Genomic DNA, 22,293 nt, shown 5'->3' on the forward strand with positions numbered 1-22,293 from the left:
TAAACCTAGTTGATAAAGCAGCAAGAGGGTTTGAGAAGACTGACTCCAATTTTGAAAGAAGTTCTACTGCGGGTACTGTGGTATCAAACAGCACTGTATGCTACAATGTATTCTGATTTTTCAGAAAAGGCCAAAGCCACCCTAACCTTTAGCAGCCACCACCTTGATCAGTCAGCAGCCATTAACATTGGATCAAGACACTTTACCAGCAAAAAGATTACAACTCACTGATGGCTCAGAGGATCACTAGCATTCTGTAGCAATAAAGTATTTTATTCTTATTTTTTTTTTGAGACATAGTCTCACTCAGTTGCCCAGGACGGAGTGCAAAATGGTGTAATCAGCAGCCTTGACCTCCCAGGCTCAAGCAATCCTCCTACCTCAGCCTCCTGAGTAGCTGGGTCTACAGGCATGAGCCACCATGCCAGGCTAATTTTTCAAAAAAATATTTTTTGCAGAGACAGGATCTCACTACGTTGCCCACTCCAGTCTCAAACTCCTAGGAAAAAAGTATTTTTTAATTAAAGTATGTATTTTTTTAGATGTAATGCTATTGCACACTTAATAGACTATAATATACATACAGATAATTAATTTTGTATGCATTGGGAAACAAAAAAATTTGTGTGACTTGCTTTATTGCAATATTTGTTTTATTGCAATGGTTTGGAACCCAACCCGCAATATCTCTGAGGTATGCCTATAAATCACTTAACAAAGTTTCTCTATATGTATTGGATTATATTGTGTAAAATATACTCATATAATACTTTGAAAAATTCATAAGCCACACTTATTTCCAATTCATTGTTTTACCTCATAATTGTAATGTCTGGTCAAATATTAGCAGCTAAAGATAAACTGGCTCTAATCTGGGCATCTATAACTCATCCTCCCATCCTAGGATTTCATTAAATTTGGGGTAAGATTTAATCATTCAGAAGAATTTGGCCGATGAGGTTTAAACCAAAATCCCATGTAAGTGAGAATCATTTAAACATTTAGAAAATCACAACATTGGCAAAATACTACTTTTAAACAGCACAGCTATTTATACTGATGGGGGGAAAAATGTTTTCTTCTCTCTAGGAAAACTTTAGAAATATTCTGGGAAATGAAAGATCAAAGAAGTCAATTTACTTCTTCAGTGTAACAGGTTGGAAGGCAAAGAAGAATAATTTAACATTCAGTTTTTCACAATAAAATGCCAGGATTATAAAGCATGAGACACCATGTCTGGTGAATTGTGCAGAATTACACATTAAAGTAATAATGGGAAAGGCACAGTGGCTCATGCATGTAATCTGAGTGTGTTGGGAAGGTAAGGTGGCAGGATCACTTGAGGCCAAGAGTTTCAGACCAACCTGGGCAGCACAGCAAGACCCCATCTCCACAAAAATAAAAATAAAAAAATCAGCCAACCATGGTGGTGAACACCTGTAGTCCTAGCTACTTGGGAGGCTGAGGCAGGAGGATCACTTGAGCCCAGGAGCTAAAGAGCTATGATCACACCACTACACTCCAGCCTGGGCAGCAGAGTGAGACCGTGTCTCTCTACGAAGAAAAAGAAAAAAAAAAAGTGGCCAGGCACGGTGGTTCACGCCTGTAATCCCAGCACTTTGGGAGGCCGAGGCAGGCCGATCATGAGGTCAGGAGATCGAAACCATCCTGGCTAACATGGTGAAACCCCATCTCTACTAAAAATACAAAAAAATTAGCCAGGTGTGGTGGTGGGCGCCTATAGTCCCAGCTACTCAGGAGGCTGAGGCAGAAGAATGGCCTGAACCCGGGAGGCGGAGCTTGCAGTGAGCCGAGATCATGCCACTGTACTCCAGCCTGGGTGACAGAATGAGACTCTGTCTCAAAATAATAATAATAAAAATAATAATAACAACAACAACAAAGGCCATTATTAAAATTTTAAAAATAAGAATAAAAATTGTTTATCATGATGCTAGTTAGGTAGACATTGGAGCTAAAGTATATAAGATAATACATTAATATAGAAAAAACAAACCCGCTTGTGTTACACATTTTTTAAAAAATCAATATTTAATTCAACACTGTTGTCATTTCATCTGTTTAAGAAAATTATAACCCTGAAGTTCTTTTCTCTTGCTGCTTTTAGAAAAAAAAGTTTCACATCAAGCATTTATAGGGGATTGGAGTGGAGAGGAAACAATAAATGAACCTCATTAGTAATTAAAATCAGATCCCATGTGTATAGAACCTCGTGACTATACACGGGAACCTGCTTCCTTGCTCACACCAGCTTCATCTGGATTAAAAAGCCCCCCAGTAGCCACAGATTTACCAAGATTTCTGTTTTAAAGCAAAACTATCTTTAAAACAAAGGAGTTCTATTTCTTGAAACCTGAAGAACTAAAGACTAGCTTTTAGTATGTTATAACTCCATCTACTCATTCCTAGCATCATAAAGAAGATCTTCCCTAGGATGCAGTTCATTTTCTTTGCCACGATGCCTTGCTCATTAGGGGTGTTACAGAGCTCCCTGAGCAATGAGGCTTAGAGATCGTCATATGCTCAGAAACTCACTACCTGGAACACAGAGGTGTTCAGTAATATATGCTAAACAAGGGATGAAAGCAGTACAGCAGTCTAGGGTCAGAATACTGAAGATACACACATACACAAGCAGATGTATCCGATGCCTGCAGAAAGCCATTCAGAGCATGGGTAGTCACAAAACTATAGACTCTTCTGGTGCATCTTCCCATCAGATGCTTGTATAGTATCCCTGCATAGTACCTTCTGAGGCAGTGGTCCCAGTGTTTGAGAAGCCACTTCTTCCTCTGCCCTTCTACCTTGCTTGCTCTCGTCTCCTGGGCCTTCATGTGTGCTGTTTACTATTCCTGGAACACATTTTCCATCCATCATTTTGCCTCAGCATTTGGGTCTCAGCTTCAAAGTTACTTCTGGGAAGCTGTACATGGTCCCGTTGGTTGCTTCCACAGCACCCTGTGCCCACTGGCCACGGCCCTTCTAACACGGCGCTGGATCACCTGCTCCTACACTGTCCTCCCTACTCTCTTGAGTTCTGTGAAGGCAGAGATCATGTTCATCTCATTCACCATCATACCGACAGTGAGAAAGGCGGTAAGAGTAGCACTTAAAACATGGCTTCTGTGAGGACTCAATGAATATTAATGCACATAAAGTCTTAGAACAGCATTTAGCACAGAGTAAGTATGGAATAAACGTTAGCAGTATTAATCATAGTAACACCCATCATATGGAAGACATTTTATTTTTTTTAATTTAATTTTTTTTTGAGAGGCACTTTTTTTGAGAGACACTTGCTCTGTCGCCAGGCTGGAGTGCAGTGGCATGATCTCGGCTCACTGCAACCTCTGCCTCCTGAGTCCAAGCAATTCTCCTGCCTCAGCTTCCCGAGTAGCTGGGATTACAGGCGCACACCACCACACCTGGCTAATTTTTGTATTTTTAGTAGAGACAGGGTTTCACCACGTTGGCCAGGATGGTCTCGATCTCTTGACATCGTGAACTGCCCACCTCAGCCTCCCAAAGTGCTGGGATTACAGGCGTGAGCTACTGTGCCCGGCCATGGAAGACATTTTAAATAACTTGCATGAATAAAATGATTCTCCCAACTGATCCTAGTTCCTCTGACAGCCAGCATCTCTCCATTCACTAGGCTTTGTGATGTCTCCATATGGATATTATGTTCTGTCAAGTCTTCATCAAAATCCCAAGCTCCTCCACTGTTTCTTCTATATTAAGGTTTGTAGACACCTCATTCACATCCTGACCTCCTATCTCAAGAGCAACTTTTATTGTCTATTATTTGTACAAAGTTAAAAATTAGGTCTAATTTTTTTTTTTTTTTTTTTTTTTTGAGACGGAGTCTTGCTCTGTCGCCCAGGCTGGAGTGCAGTGGCGCAATCTCGGCTCACTGCAAGCTCCGCCTCCCGGGTTCACACCATTCTCCTGCCTCAGCCTCTCCGAGTAGCTGGGACTACAGGCGCCCGCCACCACGCCCAGCTAATTTTTTTGTATTTTTAGTAGAGATGGGGTTTCACTGTGGTCTCAATCTCTTGACCTCATGATCCGCCGGCCTCGGCCTCCCAAAGTGCTGGGATTACAAGTGTGAGCCACTGCGCCCGGCCAAATTAGGTCTAATTTTAAGTCCTTTTATCATCATGGGCAGCTACTTTATTAAGGTTTGTTGAACCGTGCTTCAGTTTTTCTATCTACACGAGTCAGGCGGTGAAGGGTAATACTACAAAACTCACAAGAACATCACAAGGATTAAAGTACTAACATAAACGAAGGATGAGATACGCAGGGGTTATATATAAGGATAGGCCTTTCGGTGAACATGATGTAGGTTGTCTGGGCTTAGAGCTGCTGCAGAAGGCTTTAGATCTTTCTTCCGCCAAGTACATAAATTATATTAGAAATATTCTAAAAATTAATGAAAATAAAGCAGCATTCAATTTCAACCCCCAGCCCTCAGGTTCTCACTTCTGGAGAGCAGAATGAGTATGAAGAGCAGCTGTGTGTCCAGGAACCCCAGGTGTGCATCAGCTGTGCACCATTCCTGGGCTGCTCCTGGCTCCTGATAACTCCATAATCAGCATCTTAAGGTTGATTCTATTCTCCTCTGTTTCTTCTTGAATAAAAATATGTTGGCCAGGCACAGTGGCTCACGCCTGTAATCCCAGCACTTTGGGAGGCCGAGGCGGGTGGATCATGAGGTCAGGAGATGGAGACCACCCTGGCTAACACGTTGAAACCCCGTCTCTACTAAAAATACAAAAAATTAGCCGGGCGTGGTAGCGGGTACCTGTAGTCCCAGCTACTCGAGAGGCTGAGGCAGGAGAATGATGTGAACTTGGGAGATGGAGCTTGCAGATTGTGCCACTGCACTCCAGCCTGGGTGACAGAGCAAGACTCTGTCTCAAAAAAAAAAAACAAAAAACAAAAAACAAAGTTAAAGGCTTAGAAGACTCCAACTCTAATATTTATTAGGTTAAAAAAACTTAATCTCATTGATGGAGGCCCCAGTGTTACCCTAAGCTGAGGAGGCAGCAAAGGAAACACACCTAAAAAGACTACAAGAGATACTGTCTTGGGTCCCTAAATCTATGACAGGACTGACAGTACAAACATGGTCCTTGCCCTTAAGAAGTTCACAGTCTAGTGAGAGATATAAGTATACAGTAATTACAACACAGTGTCACTGTTGTAAGTGACAGAAAGATGCCAGAGTGGAGTGCTCATTGAATGAACATAGAGAAGAAAGAATGACTTCAATTGGAAAAAGCATTTCAGAATAGTAGACAGACATTTGAGTTAGGTCTTAAGGAGAAGTAGGCATTTTCTAGGTAGCGAAGAGGAGAAAGGGACATTTCAGGTAGGTGCAGAGGCCCTGGACATTCAGGAATGAAGGAAATGTAGGCAACACCAGCACACATAGGGCAGGGATGAATGGTGAGTGAAGAGCCTGGAGAGGTCAGAACCGGGTCAGATTGTGAACAGCTGCCCATGTCATGCTAAGGGGTTTACACTTTCCACCTACAAGTATCAAGAAGTCATGAAAAGGGAAGTAACATTAGAGGTTTTGTCACGGCGCAGGCAAGAGATGTCAAACCAATGCGTGAGGCAAGGTAAGGTAGACACAGTGAGAACAAAAGGGAGGCTCTGCATTTTGGAGATAACTGAAGAGCATCAGGGGACAAGGATGCAAGACAGATGGTGAGAAACCAGACCTACAATAGCTAAACCACAGATTCTTTAATTCATTTAACAATGATCAAATATCTACGGAGGCCCCATTACACTGGGATATAACAGTGAATTAGAGAGAAAAGTTCTCTGCCCTCAATGAGATTATATTCTAGTGGCAGACATCAATGAATAAGAAAAGAGCCCAACAAAACAACTACAGACCATGATGGCTGCTAAAAAGGAGATAATAGGGCAATGTGATTAAAACAAAAACAGCAGGCTGGGTGCGGTGGCTCATGCCTGTAATCCCAGCACTTTGGGAGGCTGAAGCGGGCGGATCACGAGGTCAGGAGATCGAGACCATTCTGGCTAACACGGTGAAACCCCGTCTCTACTAAAAATACAAAAAATTATCCAGATGTGGTGGCGGGCGCCTGTAGTCCCAGCTACTCCGGAGGCTGAGGCAGGAGAATGGCGTGAACCCGGGAGGCGCAACTTGCAGTGAGCCGAGATCGCGCCACTGCACTCCAGCTTAGGTGACAGAGCAAGACTCCGTCTCAAAAAAAAAAAATAAAATAAAATAAAGATAAATAAAAAATAAAATAAAATAAAAGGCAGTGTGTGCTGAATATATAAAGGTGTCTGGGGTGGCCTGAGAGGATGTCCTTTCAGCTGAGGTATGAAGGGTGTGAATGAAAAAATCATACTTGAAAGGGTCAATGAAGACAACATTTATAAGAAGCGTTTAATATGTCAAGAAACTAATTAAGCACCACAGGTAAGCCACACTTGAGAAGAGTGCAAAGATCATTATAATCAGATAATCAGAAATGACAACCCACACCTGTAGAGCCTACTGCTGAAGAAATCCAAGATGAGTTAACTATATTAGACATCTTATCTCTCAAAGATCAAAATGTTTGAAATATTCTACCTTAGTTTGGGTGATGTTTATGTGTATGAATGACACAAGAAAGTGCAAGAGGAAGAGAAAATTTTCATCACTTTGAGTACATAATCTAGAGAACAGAAATTAGGACATTAAAAATCTATTTTACGTGCCTTATAAAGTTCTTGCTGCAATATCATGAACACATGCTATACAATGCGCAATTTTTTCACTGTTCATTCATTGATGACTAATGTTACTGTATCAGGAATTTATTCTGTACAAGGATTTTCTCCCAGTAGATTGTGAAAATAATTTTATTTTTAGCCTATACTGACATCAATATAGTAGTAATGTCAGTATTGAATGTTACAGCTAGCTTACCAATTTTAAAAAGTTAAATCTGTGTTTTTAAAAGGCCTACGGCACCCTCAATTTTGATTAATTTATCTACAACATTGAACTGCTTTTCTGTAAAATCTATCTCAAATTTAAGACATAAAATAAAACAGTATACAATAATTTCATAGAAAACTTTACCAGGAATGCACTTACTTATCTGTATACACTTTGCCTACACCGTAAGACTAATAACAAAAATGAGGAAAAGCTTGTTGAATAGAACAAAAAATTTAGTCACACAAATTTTATTTTCTGCATGAAATTTTAAGACTAGACGGAAGCTTAACATGTCTTGCCCCCTCCCGCATTTTTATGTTTTTAGAGACAGGGTCTCACTCTATTACCAAGGCTGGAGCACAGTGGTGAGATCATAGCTCACTGCAGCCTTAAACTCCCGGGCTCAAAAGATCTTCCTGTCTCTGCCTCCCAAGCAGCTAGGATTCCACGATTCTGGGATCTTGCTATGCTTCTCAGGCTGGTCTCAAAACACCTGGCCTCGGCCTCTCAAAGTGCTGGGATTACAGAAGAGCGCCAGGCCTTCCTCCCCATTTTTAAAGATGAGTAAACAGAAGTCTTGCAAATGCTATTTGATTTTAAGAAGTTACATGAATAATGAATGGTATGATTCACCAATAAAGGGGCTTTTAAAAGAGATGAGCGGTAATACAAATATTTCAAATTATGAAATAAATAAAATGAGTTATTTGCTTTAAAGAAAGCTTTCAAAAAATTCTTTTAAAACAGTGTACTTCTACGATACATCAAGTTTCTACTATAATATCATTATACCCCTACTATGAAACAGTGTATTACTGGATGTGGGGAAAAGAAAGAGAGATCAGCCTGTTACTGTGTCTATATAGAAGGAAGTAGACATAAGAGACTCCATTTAGTTCTGTATTTGAGATGCTGTTAATCTGTGACTCTACCCCCAACCTTGTCCTTGCAAGAGACAGGTGCTGTGGTGACTTAAGGTTAAAGGATTTGGCGTGCAGAATGTGCTTTGTTACTGAGTAAGGAGAAAACCGCTTAGGATAAGGTGGGCTTGCTGGAGCAATACTGCTAAAGGTTTATGGAGATGTTCGCATATACATCTCAAAGCACAGCACCGGTGATGGTAAAGATAATTATGAATAAATACTAAGGAACTCAGAGGCGGTGCGGTGTGGGTCTCTGTAAGCACAGCACCGGTCCCTGGGCCCGCTTTTCCTTCTCTACATTTTGTCTCTGTTTTATTCTTTTCTCAAGTCTTTCGTCCCACCTAACGGGAAGCACCCACAGGTGTGTAGGGGCAGCCACCACTACACTGGAGAATTTGGTGAGCATACTGCACACTCTCAACATGGAGGCAATGATGGCTAGAGCATGCTAGGAACATATCAGAAAAAAATCAACTGACTTTCTAGTCTTAAAATTATTTTATCTCAGTCTTTGACACTTCTATGATACTCTTATCTTTTCTCATTTCACATCTCCCTCTTTATTTATTTGTTTATTTTATAGATAGGGTCTTGCCTTGTTGGCCAGGCTGGTCTTGAACTCCTGGCTTCAAGTGATCCTCCTGCCTTGGGCTCCCAGAGTGCTGTGATTACAGGCATGAGCCACTGTGCCTGGCCTCCCTCTTATTTCATACCTGAACTTTACATGGTACCCCCCAATCCCATTTATGTGCATATGCAGGACCATCATCCCCTAACACCAGCACGTGCATGCCCACACATTCTCTCATAAACTCTCTTCTCTCCAAAGCCAAATCTTAGTCTCTCTGACTCACATATTCTCTCTCCAAGACTGCTCAGAAACCTACATCAAAGTATCTACCTCCATTTTCTTCAGAACTCTCTCTTTAGTTTCATCTAACAGTGCATTTTATGTGACACTCTTAAGAGGAAAACAGCAATACCTTCTATGTAGTGGAACACCTTCGCTGGACTGGAGAGTGTGATGAGGATGAAAATGCTGTTATCAGCAGCACTGAGAACTTACTTCTGTGTGAATCTCTAATCTGTCTAAGCCTCAGGTTACTAATTTGCAAAGAGTCACAGGATTGTTACAAGGATCAAATGGAGTAAGGAAGAGAAGGCATTTTATAAAGGAGCTGTATGAATATAACAGTAAAGTAGCAGGGGCTGAAGTTTTAGGTAATGATAAATAATTTTATTTAACAATAACAAAACTGGGGACTGATGATCAAAAAATTACCTGGACCACAATAGATTAAAGGATACTACAATTAATATAATCTCATTTTCTCCAACAAAAAGTTTTACAATTGAAACTGCCCCCTCTGCACAGCACAGGCTCACCAGCTACCCCTGCAGTATGGCTCTGGAATATGGTGGTGTCATTGGCAGCAGGAGAGGGGGGCTCTTCTTTCATACAACCTGATGCACTCGATGGATTGCTTAGACAGTGTCTCCAGCTATACTTAACTTACAAGGATATCAAATTGCTCAGGAGACACTGTAATGTGTACTTACTTTCAAGGATATCACATTGCTTAAGAGACAAAGTAATAGCAGGCCTACCCAAATCTTTTCCAAAGAATAACCTTAAAGGAGCTCATTGGTTGTTTAAGAAGAAAATCATCACATCATGAAAGGGATTAGAATATAAACAAATTTGCTTTCTAAATAAATAGATGAGGAACCAGGTACTGTGCTTTATAAAGTAGCCAGGTTCAGTAAATGCACTTAACACTTTATAGAACAAGTATAACATTGGAAAACAGATGGTAGATTTTATATTTTAATAAATTGCCAACTTGCCATATAAGAAATTTAGTATAATTAAAGTACTTTTGGACTATCAAATCAGACACATTATCAGCAACTGAGTTCAAACGTTCTGACACTATGCTTCCACCCCAATTTATATGCATTCATGCACACACATATACACAGATACAAGGTAGTTTGAAAAATTGTTGATATTCAATTTTTAATTTTGTTGAATCAGAGTCTATTGTTTCAAAAATTCCACTTGGTACACACTAACTCATAGGTATAAAGAACGATTCTTAAACTATATTAAGTATTTTGGGATCTTCAGAAAAAAATCAAAGTAACAAATAGTATTTATTAGTGTGAAAACAGCATTTTTGAGCAAAGGTTGAAACCATTTACATACATAAACTAACATGTATAAAAATGTTCTATCATTTCAAGAAAACCTTATACATTGTAGAAGTAAAAGAAACTTACATTCCTGAAACCTTAGTGTTGATAGGCAATTTATGTGCTTTCTTTGTCTAGGAAATCACCCAAGATGAGAGAAGTGATGACAGGAGCTTCAAAGGAAGAAGGGTGTTTCAACAAGGATGAAGGCTGATTACTGGCAGGCAGCAGAGGAGAGACAGAATATTAGCAAACCCACCCCAATCGAAACAGGGAGATGTAGAGGAGAGATCAGCTTCCCGCAAGAGGAAAGCAAGAGAAAGCACTACCCTTAGGGGAACAAGTGTTGTCAGAAGAGCCTGAGGGGACTCTTTTCAAAACGGAGTGCAGTTTCCAGAGAAGACTGGGAAAGGGTGAGATGGAGATCAACGGAGTAGAAACAGAGAAGGAGATATGAAAACAGGATGAAACTAATGCCTATAAAGTCCTAGCCTTGGGGTGGTGACAGGGTGAGAGATGTGGCTGGAACTTCAACCAGTTGTGAGGGCCCAACCTCGGTCAGCCTGGCCAGTTTCTGCAGGCACTGCCACACAGCAGTTTTACTCCACCTGTCAGCTTTTTCTTTAAATAAACTTTAATAATGTTTGAGCCTCTTTTTGAAAGTGTGTTTGCATATCTTGCAAAGCAAAATTTTAATCAAGAGCAAAAAAAAATTTTTTTTTACATCAGATGAGTAATGTGCTGACATAACAAGGTTTAGAAAAAGGAACATCTCGCACACAAGTGTGAATATCCAATTATCACGCTTAGGAACTGCAAAAGGATCAAGAGCAAACATTTTTTAAATGCTCACTGCAGTAGAGTAGTAAAAATACTAATATTGTTCTATTTAAGCTCAGAAATAGTTTCTAAGAATGCCAGTGTTGGAAGGACTTTAAGAGCTCATTTAATTTCCTCTATTAACAAATTTGCTTTCTAAATAAATAGATGATGAACCAGGCACTGTGCTTTATAAAGTAGCCAGGTTCATACATGTACACCCTAAAAATAATGCTCTGGGGAAGGCAATCTCAGTTTTAACAAGCTGGGAAAGGTAATGACAGCCTTAAAAAGTAATCTTTTCTACTATTTGAGAAAACCTAGTTGAGGATGTGCCTTTGGATGTTCACTTTGAAGCTTTTAATCAGATCCCACTTCCTCTGGTTCTGCTCAATGAGAACAGCTAATCCATTTTACACACACACACACACACACACTTATTTATTCTTAACACAGAGATCACCTTTTTTCCACTCTGTTGACAACTTTCCCCTTGATCCAATTTTATAAAATTAAAAAAAGAAAAAGGCAAAGCTTTTCATTGCCCTATCATAAAAAGATAGACTATAAGCAGTACCCTAGCTAGAGCAGAGGAAGGATGCTCAGAGCTCTTATTCATATATACACAATGGATCTATTTAAGGGTGATTTATTAAGGGTGATCTGCCTGAGACATCCGTCACCTACTTACTACCAAGGCTAAGTACATCTTATTGGGCAAATAGTTTAGTTTTTCCTTTCTTGCTTACATATCCAGCATGTGTTCTTCCCCAAATTGTGGGTCATGTTAAGTTTTAGCCTAGTGCTTCTGATAAACCCTCTATGTTAGTTGTAAAAGAAATGATACTGTGAGTTAATTTTAGGTGTCGACTTGACTGAATTAAAGAATACCTAGAGAACTGGTAAAGCATTATTTTTAGGTATATATTTAGATGAATGTGTTTCCAGAGGATACTAGTGTGTGAGTCTGAGTGGACTAAGTGGTGCCCTCAGTTTAGGTGGGCACCATCCATTTGGCTGGGGCCCTGGATAGAATAAAACAGAGGAAGGAAAATTGGCCTCTCTCTCTCTCCTGGTGCTGGGATATACTTTTCTTCTCCTACCCTTGGTCTTTGGACTTGGACTGAGCTGTGCTGCTGGAATAACAGGGTCTCCAGCTTGCAGACACCCTGTCATGGGACTTCTCAGCCTCCATAATGACATGAGCCAATTCCCCTAATAAGTCCCCCCTCATGTATCTTGAACTCCTGGCCTCAAGTGATCCTCCTGTCTGAGCCTCCCAAGTAGCTGAGATTACACACATGAGCCTGCGCCTGGCCCCCTTTCATATACCTATATATCCCATTGGCTCTGTCTCTCTGGACAACTCTGACTAATATAGATATCCATTATCTAACATGTACTGAGCTCTCACCTTCTGCCAGATGCTGTGCTATTTTATATAAGATCTCACTGACTCTTCACATGGTGACTCACCTTTTAAATAAATAAAAATAAAACAGTTAAATGATCAGATGTGAGTGTCACCTCTTTTCTGAGCCTTTATCCCTTCCTGGAAGAGGTCCTAACATGTTTCAGAATGGACAGAAGAGAAGAGCGACAGAAAGGGGGTGGAAAGCAAGTCACATGGGAATGGACTGAACTAGTTCAGTAGCATTTATTTCCATTTGCAAGGAATCTGTATGAAAATGTTTCTTAAATGGTTCACACTGTTGATATTTTAATACAATAGATTTAATTTTACCTAAGTTGCTTCTTTCCTAAATGACTTTCAGCACTCATCTAAAGGATAGTAATAAATCTTTTAAAACAATACAGTGGACAATGTTGAAAATTTGTTTCTCTTCCAATAAATATCAAATGCATGCCAATCAAACAATGTCAATAAATATCAAAGCAGTAGTACTCACCTCCTTTGCACTCTTAATTTTGGTCAGAAATGTATGGAGCTCCATTGTTTCTGCAAACAGTGCACGACATACTGCCTGATAATGATTTGGTGCATCTGATTCAGTAGGCAGATGAGCAGCACACAACTATAGAAGGGGAAAATAAAATAATGGTGCTTGGTTACTATTTGGGTTTTTTTGGTACTTAAAAACAGACACGAGCAGAGTGCAGTGGTTCACGCCTGTAATCCCAGCACTTTGGGAGGCCAACGCAGGCAGATCATGAGGTCAAGAGTTCAAGACCAGCCTGACCAACATGGTGAAACCCTGTCTCTACTAAAAATACAAAAATTAGCTGGATGTGGTGGCACGCAACTGTAATCCCAGCTACTCAGAAAGCTGAGGCAGGAGAATCGCTTGAACCCGGGAGGCGGAGGTTGTAGTGAGCGGAGATCATGCCACTGTACTCCAGCATGGGTGACAGAGTGAGACTCCATCTCATAACAACAAAAACAAAAAGACAGACACACCCGTATATCTGTATTTTCATATCAGACAGCCAGGCAATTCCCATCATCCAAGGGCTTAATGTACCACAAGACCATCAGTAAGGTCTACATAATTACATGGGAAAAGTGGTCCACTAACTAACAGAGACCCAACAGCACAGATGAGCTTACTAGAATTAGCTTCTATTTGAAAATGATAGGACATATGTAAAAGTTTTGGTTGGGAACAGAAAGGGAATCACCGTTTATTGTGTACCGATGATGGATCCAGTTTTTTAACGGCTACCATTTATTAAGCAATTATCATGCCAGCTACAATATTTGACATGTCATATATACAACATAATACCATTTACTCTTCAATGTAATGCTGAATTATCATCATTTTAATGGAAAAAGAAACTGAGGCTAAGAGGAGTCACATGACTTGTCTGTCCATAGTCACATGGCTACCATGAGGGAGAAGGAGAAGTCAAACACAGTCAGTCCCTACTGGGTTCTGAAGCCAGGCTCATTCCAATACATGTTGAATTTTGTAACGTAGTAAAAAAAAAAGAATGTCAGGAAAACATCTGGACCTCAGGGAAGCTACCTCATCAGTAGATGGGGAGTGGAGGAAAGAGGGCAGACAGCAATGTAAGGCCACGGGTGCTGCCTACAGCCCTAATGTCCTTTACCATACATAGTCCACAATCCCCACCCAACTACTTGTGGGTAAAAGGTGCAACTTAGTATCGTGCAAAGCAATTTACAAAAATCAAATACCATTTAATTTATCAGATTGGAAAGACATCCTATTAAGAGTCCCATACACAGGAATAATTTTATCTTTCTATAAAATAATTTTGTATCCACGTACAATCATTACACTTTAAAGTACTTCATTTGCACTAACAAGCTGTAAGTTCTCTTAATTTCTTACTATAGTCAGTAAACTTGACACTAATACAATAACTAAAAATATACATCTTATTTTAATAATTTCTATCAATTAAAGAATAAATGACATATTTGTAGTTTGTAATATCCTTAATAATGTGGCTTTCTGTTTTCATGTATAGTAACCATCTTATACAATCTGTTAGATCACTATCTTTTATAAAATACATTCTCAAGAAAATATCTCTAATTTGAATAGGAAACCTTCTTCACAGTAGCAAAAAAAGCTAAAAACTGCTTTATCCAGAAGCATTAAAAGCAGAAATCTCACAAGTTTATTACTCACAGAGCCACTAGTAAACAGAGAGTATATTTTTTTACTCAATTATTTTTGTATTTAGAAAACATCTTGCAATACAAAATTGTCATTCAAGGTAATGAAAGACAACTACTGAGGCTTTACCTTACGTAACTTACCCTAATCTTATATTCCAGTTACATAATGAAATGGCATAAAGCCACTGGGTTTCAAAGTTTTCAACTGCTATCCACAGTAAGAAATAAATGTATATATATTTACATATTATACACAAACACATGCGTATGTGCATGTTATACATACAAAAGCTTCACAAAACGAAACTTGCACATTCAATTGAATTCACAACCCATTCACTGGTTGTAAACGGCAACTTTAAAAACACTGGTGTAAAGGTAATAGCTAGGTCTAAAAAATGTTTTTTTAAATGCATATGACAATCTTACACATAGAAAATCTAAAGTTAATACTACTAGAGTTAATAAGCAATTTCAGCAGTTGCGGAATACATGATTAACAAACAAAATGAGTTGTATTTCTACACACGGCCAGAGAACAATTGGATAATGAGGTCAAAAAAATCACTCCATTTACAATTGCATCAAAAATGCTAAGAAATAAATTTAACCAAGGAGGTGTAAGACTTATACACTGAAGAGTACAAAATATTGTAAAAGAAATTAAAGAAGACCTAAATAAACAGAAAAATACCTTGTACTCATACATTGGAAGACATTATGGTTAAGACAACAACATTACGCAAAGTGATGAACAGATTGAATGCAATCCCTAACAAAATCGCAACAGCCTTTCTTTAACAAATGGAAAGACTGATCCTAAAATTCATATGGAATTGCAAGGGGCCCCTTGCAACAACCCAATTTAGAGATCAGGAAACTGAGTTTTAGACCAGGTAAGTAATTTGCCCAAGGACACACAGCTAGTCAATAGCAGAAATGGAACTGAAACCAGGTAGTCTGACTCCGGAGCCCAAGTTCTTTTCCATTCTACTCTAAAATAAATGTAATTACTTTTATATTAAAGGGACTAATGTTCTTAAAGTACTTAAAGCATAGAGCATGGTATACAGTAAGCATGCAACAAAATCATTTTTATAGTTACAAAAAAAGAGACATCAGGGGTTAGGGGGACAAAATTAGGTTATATGACCTTGGACAAGTTATTTAATATTGCTGGGTTTCCATTTATCTCTAAAAAGAGAGGACTGGTTTATGTAACCTCTTATATAAATCTGTCTCTCCTCTTTGCTCTACATATAAACTTCTAAATTAAACTGAAATACTGAGGTTTTTGAGGGATCAGTCTTGGATCTTTGGGTATTCTCTGCTTACTGTAGCTGCCCTTGTCTAGTCTAATGGCTTTAAATGCCACCTGTAGACTGGTAACTCCTCAACCCCTATTCCAGGCCAGCCCTTTATGTTAACAACTTATGGCTATGTACTTAGCATTTCCACTCAGAAGTCACAAAGACAGCTCAAACAACTCTGAGAGTCATCCTTTTCTTTCCCCCTTAATATACGGTCTTGCTATGTTGCCCAAGCTGGTCTTGAACTCTTGGGCTCAGGCAATACTCCTGCCTTAGCCTCCTGAGTAGCTGGGATTACAGGTGTGTGGCACCATGCCCAGCTGAGAGTCATCCTTGATTATTCTTTATTCCCATACCACTCATATCCAATCCATCAGTAAGTCTTGTTTCTACCTTCAAAATATACCACCTGACAGTTGTCTACTTTTCTCCATTTCCTCCGCCATCATCATGGTCACAACCACCATTTTCTTTCATTAGAGGACTCCTAACTTCCTCTCTCACTAGTCTACATGGTTCTTCTTCACCTGACAGGCAAAATCTTTTATAAATGTAATTTGGATTATGTTCATCCCCTGCTTAAAAGCATCCAATCATTCATTCAAACAATATTCACCAAATGCCAACTATGTACCAGGCACTGTGGCAGAAAGAAGACACAGTATTTGATATGGTTTGGTTGTGTCCCCACCCAAATCTCATCTTGAATTCCCATGTGCTGTGGGAGGGACATGGTGGGAGGTAACTGAATCATGGGGGCAAGTCTTCCCCATGCTGTTCTCACGACAGTGAGTAAGTCTCATGAGATCTGATGGTTTTATAAGGGGGAGTTTCCCTGCACAAGCTCTTTTTTGGCCTGCTGCCAGCGATGTAAGACCTGACTTGCTCCTCCTTGACTTCCGCCATGATTGTGAGTCCTCCTTAGCCATGTGGAACTGTGAGTCCATTAAACCTATTTTTCTTCCCAGTTTTAGGTTATGTCTTTATCAGCAGTGTGAAAAAGGACTAATACAGTATTGAACAAGTCAACATCCCGTTCCTCTCAAAAATAGTAATGGTATCTCAGACCCTTAAACATACACATACACACACACACACACACACACATTGGGAATAACAGCTACTATTAAGAAAAATAGGCCAGGTGTGGTGGCTCGCACCTGTAATCTCAGCACTCTGGGAGGCTGAGGTGGGTGGATCACCTGAGGTCAGGAGTTTGAGACCAGCCTGGCCAACATAGTGAAACCCCGTCTCTACTAAAAATACAAAAATTAGCTGGACATGGTGGCGAGTGCCTGTAATCCCAGCTACTTGGGAGGCCGAGGCAGGAGAATTGCTTGAACCCAGGAGGTGGAGGCTGCAGTGAGCCGAGATCACACCACTGCATTCCAGCCTGGGCAACAGAGACGGACTCTGTCTTAAAAAAAAAAAAAAAAAAAAAAAAAGAAAGAAAGAAAAAGAAAAAGAAAGCAGATGAGAGGTAGAAAATGAGGCCAGTGGTGGGGAGGGGCAATAATGTGGAAAGAGTGGTCAGTAGGTGGCACCAGAGCAGAGAGCTCAATGAAGATTGGAGTGAGCCATGCACAGACCTAAGGAAAGAGTGTCCCAGGCATGGGAGGGCCAGTGCCTCTCACTGAACTTAAAACCCAAACTCTTCTGTGTTCCTCAAGTCCTTCATCATCTAGCTCACACCTACCTCTCAAATCCCATTTGTGGCTCTTCCTTCCACTTTGTTTTGGTAATCCTAGACTTGTTTGTTTAAAACACACCAATCTTTTTGCTGATTCCTCACTCCTCCAGGTGTTGATTTCAATGTCACCTGCTCAGAACGTCTTCCCTGTTTGTCCTTTCTAGATGCACTACCCCCCTCTAATTTCTCTGTTACTTTTTTTTGAAATGGGGTTTCACTCTTGTTGCCCAGACTGGAGGGAAGTGTCATGATCTTGGCTCACTGCAACCTCCACCTCCCAGGTTCAAGCGATTCTCCTGCCTCAGCCTCCCAAGTAGCTGGGATTACAGGCTCGCATCACTATGCCCGGCTACTTTTTGTATTTTTAGTAGAGACGGAGTTTCACCATGTTGGCCAGGCTGGTCTCAAACTCCTGATCTCAGGTGATCTGTCCACCTCAGCCTCTCAAAGTGCTGGGATTACAGGCGTGAGCCACTTCACCTGGCCTCTCTGTTACTTTTTAATCACCGCATTCTGCATTTTCTTCTTAGTAATTATTAGGATTTAAATCACAGCAGTTCCTCCTTATCCACAGTTTCACTTTCCATGGCTTCAGTTACCTGTGGTCAACTGCATCCAAAAATATTAAATGGAAAATTCCAGAAATAAATAAATCCTAAGCTTTAAATTATATGCTGTGCTGAGTTGCATGGTGAAATCTCACACCATTCTGCACTGTCCCGCCCGGGATATGAATCACCCCCTTGTGCAGCATATTTGCTCTCAGCCTCAAGCGATCTACCTGCCTTGGCCTCCCAAAGTGCTGGGATTATGGGTGTGAGCCACTGAGCCTGGTCTGCATACCACAAATTTTGATAGGTCACGCGTTCGTTATTATTCAGTTCATTTCCATTGTGATTTCTTCTTTGACTCTTGGGGCATTTAAAAGTAGTTTCTTAATTTCCAAGTATATGTGGAAATAATAAAATCTTTTTGTTATTCATATCTGGCTTAATTCCACTATGGTAACAGAACATTTCCTATGTAATTTTAACTCTTTGAAATTTGTTAAGACTTGCTTTAAGGCCTAGAATATGGAGAAATTTTTAATTGTTCCATGTACACCTGAAAAGAATGTGTACTCTGCAGTGGATGGGTGGCATGTCCTATTAAGTCAGGTTTGTTATTCTCATTGTCCAAATATTCTATATTTGTACTGATACTAAGAGAGGTATTTTAAACCTCCCTCTATGGTTGTAAATTTGTCTACTTCCCCTTTTAGTTTTATTTGTTTGAATGTTGTTCAATGCTACTGTTATAGGCTATGTTACTAGGTGCACATAAATTTATGAATGCTATTTCTCCTTAGTAAATTGAACTTTTTATCAGTAAGCATCCTTTTTTATCTCTAGTAATGCTTTTTGCCTTTAGGTCCATTTTATATTAAAATAATATCTGTGATACTTTTCTTTTGGTTAGAATGTTGTATTTTTCCATTCTTTTACTCAAGCTTTCTACGTCCTATTTATAGTGTCCACTCTGTAAACAACATATGATTGGATTTTGTATTTTTAATGCAGTCTAAAAATCTGTCTTTTAAAAATTAGAGTATTTTAGGCTAGTACAATCCACAGAAATACAGTGTGAGCCATGTATGTCGTTTTAAATTTTCTAGTAGCCACATAAAAAAAAAATAAAAAGAAACAAGTGAAATTAACTTTGATAATATATTTTAGTTAACCCAATACAATAATATATATTATTGTAATACTTCAAATTATAGCCAATACAAAAATTATTAACGAGGCTTTTTTTTTTCTTTTGAGATGGAGTCTCACTCTGTTGCCCAGGCTGGAGTGCACTGGCATGATCTCGGCTCACTGCAACCTCTGCCTCCCAGGTTCAAGTGATTCTCCTGCCCCAGCCTCCTGAGTAGCTGGGATTACAGGCATGCAGCACCATGCCTGGCTAATTTTTTTGTCTTTTTAGTAGAGATGGGGTTTCACCACGGTGGTCAGGTCTCAAACTCCTGACCTCAAATGATCCTCCCACCTCAGCCTCCCAAAGTGCTGGGATTACAGGCATGAGCCATCGCACCCAGCCAACAAGGCATTTTACATTCTTTTTTTGGTACTAAGTGTTTGGAATCCAGTACAGATTTTGTATTTTCAGTCCATGTCAATTCAGACTAACCACATTTCAAGTGATTAATAGTCACATGTGGCTAGTAACTACTGTATTGAGCAGTATAAATTTAGACCATTTACATTTAATGTAATTACCAGTATATTTCAGTGTCAAATTACCATCTTCTATTTGTTTTCCCACCTGTTCTATATTCCTTTTCAATTCTTTCCATCTCTTCTTTTGGATTACCAGTAATTTTATTAGCTCCACCTGCCCCCTTCCCTATTGGCCTGATATTTACAAATTCTTTTATTTATTTTTAGTGGCTTTCCTAATAAAGGTTAGCACTAATAAATTAGTGCTTTAACGTCTTCCCAATGCCAAGGTCTTAGAACACTAACTCCACGCTACTGTTATACATTTTAATTCTAAATATATTCTAAATCATGTAAGACATTATTATTTTTTGCTGTTAATATTCATTTAGATTTATTTTCATGTTTTTTTTTTTTTTTTTTTTTGAGGTGTAGTCTTGCTCTATCACCCAGGCTGGAGTGCAGGGGCACAATCTTGGCTCACTGCAACCTCTGCCTCCCAGGTTCAAGCCATTCTCCTGCCTTAGCCTCACAAGTAGCTGGGATTTCAGGCATGCACCACCACGCCCAGCTAATTTTTTGTATTTTTAGTAGAGATGGGGTTTCACTATGTTGGCCAGGCTGGTTGTGAACTCCTGACCTCAAGTGATCCACCCGTCTTGGCCTCCCAAAGTGCTGGGATTACAGGTGTGAGCCACCATGTCCGGCCCATGTTTATTTTTCTTTGCTCTTCAAATCTTCTGCATCTCCTAGTTTCTACCAGACATGGACTGCCTTCTGCCTGATGTATACTCTTTAGTATTGCCTTTAGTCAAGGTCTGCTGGTGACAAATTTTCTGTATTTGTCAGAAAAGATATTTTACCTTTTTTTTAAGAAACAAAACAAAAAAAAGTCTCACTATGTCACCCAGGCTTGAGTGCAATGGCACCATTACTGCCCACTGCAGCCTCAACCTCCTGGGCTGAAGTGATCCACCATGCCTGGCTGATATTTTACCTTTATTGTTGAGACATTATACTGGATAAACAATTCTAGATTTAATGTTAGAACTTTGAAGACAGCATTCCACTCTGTCTTCTAACATTACTCTCCCCCTGACTGATGCCTGCCCAATCTACCTCACAGTGTTATCCTAAGGCTCCAGTAATAGAAGGGGGATATAAAGGCACTTTTCAACTACAATGTACCATATTAAAACATAACGAATTAATAGATTAGTTGGAATAAAAGACTATCCAGGACAAAAGTTACACATTAAAGAGCGTCTTGCTTGCTAAGAATTGAAAACAAATTGTTTCAAGTTCTTAAATATCCTATTATTTGTATTAATCAAACTTAGTTTCACATTTCTACTTCAAACAAGAATAAAGCAGTTACAATTCTTCAGATAATTCTTGTCTTCTCTTCCAACAAAGTAAACAATGAGTCAATTTATGAATTGAGGTTTTCAACCTGCTAACCAAACCACAAACCCATATCTGCACTATATGATGAGGAATCATGGGTTTTATAATATTTTAAAATTTCCATTTACTTGTAAAATGTTTCAGCAATTATTTTTCTTCTCATTCAGCTACATGGAACATTCAGAACAGCCACATATGTGGAGAATTTTATGGGTCAGTTTTGATTAGTATGGAAACCAAGAAACAACAGGTGAGGTTGTGATATTCTCCAATAAAATTTCTAATAGAATTGGTAGTCTTCAGTTTTCCTTCAATCTATAAAACCTTAAAAAAAAATTTCTTTTTCTTTCTTCCTTTTTTTGAGACAGAGTCTCACTCTGTCACCCAGGCTGGAGTGCAGTGGTGTGCTCTCAGCTTAATGCAACCTCCACCTCCCAGGTTCAAGAGATTCTCATGCCTCAGCCTCCTGACTAGGGGGGACTACAGGTATGCGCCACCACACCTGATTAATTTTGTATTTTTTTTAGTAGAGACAGGGTTTCCCCATGTTGGCCAGCTAGTCTTGAACTCTTGGCCTCAAGTGATCCACCTGCCCCGCCCTCCCAAAATGCTGGGATTACAGGCACTGGCTATCGCGCCCAGCCGTTTTTTTTTTTTTTTTTTTTTCTTTTAAATAGAGACGAGGTCTCACTATGTTGCCCAGGCTGGTCTCAAACTCCTGAGCTCAAGTGATCCTCCCACCTGGGTCTCCCAAAGTGGTGGGATTACAGGTGTGAGCCACCATGCCCAGCCAAAAACCTGTCTTCGTAAGCACCCTTTTAACTATTCATTTTTCATATAATGATAGCAATAAGTTAGGGAACCACAGTAGCTCAAATTAAAAAATAAAAGGTATCCATTCAAACTTCTAAATGTCCAATAATTTATTTTATAAGTTAAGATATTTAATGTCATTGAATAAGAATTTTAAAATCCAATTACTCTCTGGATCTCATCTTCCAAACCTGTAGTTTAAGACAGCAATCTGGCTATGACATGTTACATTACTGGTGCCAGGGTTGATTTTATGGATCTAGTTGGTCAGGTGGGTGTTCCTTCCCTCTTTCACCACTCCTTATGCATACTTCCCCCAAC

The 22,293-nt window shown here is 39.6% G+C and overlaps 1 protein-coding gene and 1 non-coding gene across 5 annotated transcripts in view; both read right to left on the reverse strand.

The window, feature by feature from the left end:
- Nucleotides 1-22,293, reverse strand: part of SPIRE1 (spire type actin nucleation factor 1) — a 222,721-nt gene that overhangs the window by 80,932 nt on the left and 119,496 nt on the right. For all 4 annotated transcript variants that reach the window (XM_030810796.1, XM_030810795.1, XM_030810794.1 and 1 more), the window contains exon 4: nt 12,849-12,974. In XM_030810796.1, the coding sequence (XP_030666656.1) occupies nt 12,849-12,974 (126 nt within the window). The remainder of the gene's footprint in view (nt 1-12,848; nt 12,975-22,293) is intronic.
- On the reverse strand, nt 10,843-10,944 carry LOC115834993. Its single transcript, XR_004029972.1, has one exon. It is a non-coding gene; the product is annotated as a small nucleolar RNA U13 (small nucleolar RNA).

Source organism: Nomascus leucogenys, chromosome 4 (assembly GCF_006542625.1).
Source record: "Nomascus leucogenys isolate Asia chromosome 4, Asia_NLE_v1, whole genome shotgun sequence".
NCBI classification, from domain to species: Eukaryota; Metazoa; Chordata; class Mammalia; order Primates; family Hylobatidae; genus Nomascus; species Nomascus leucogenys.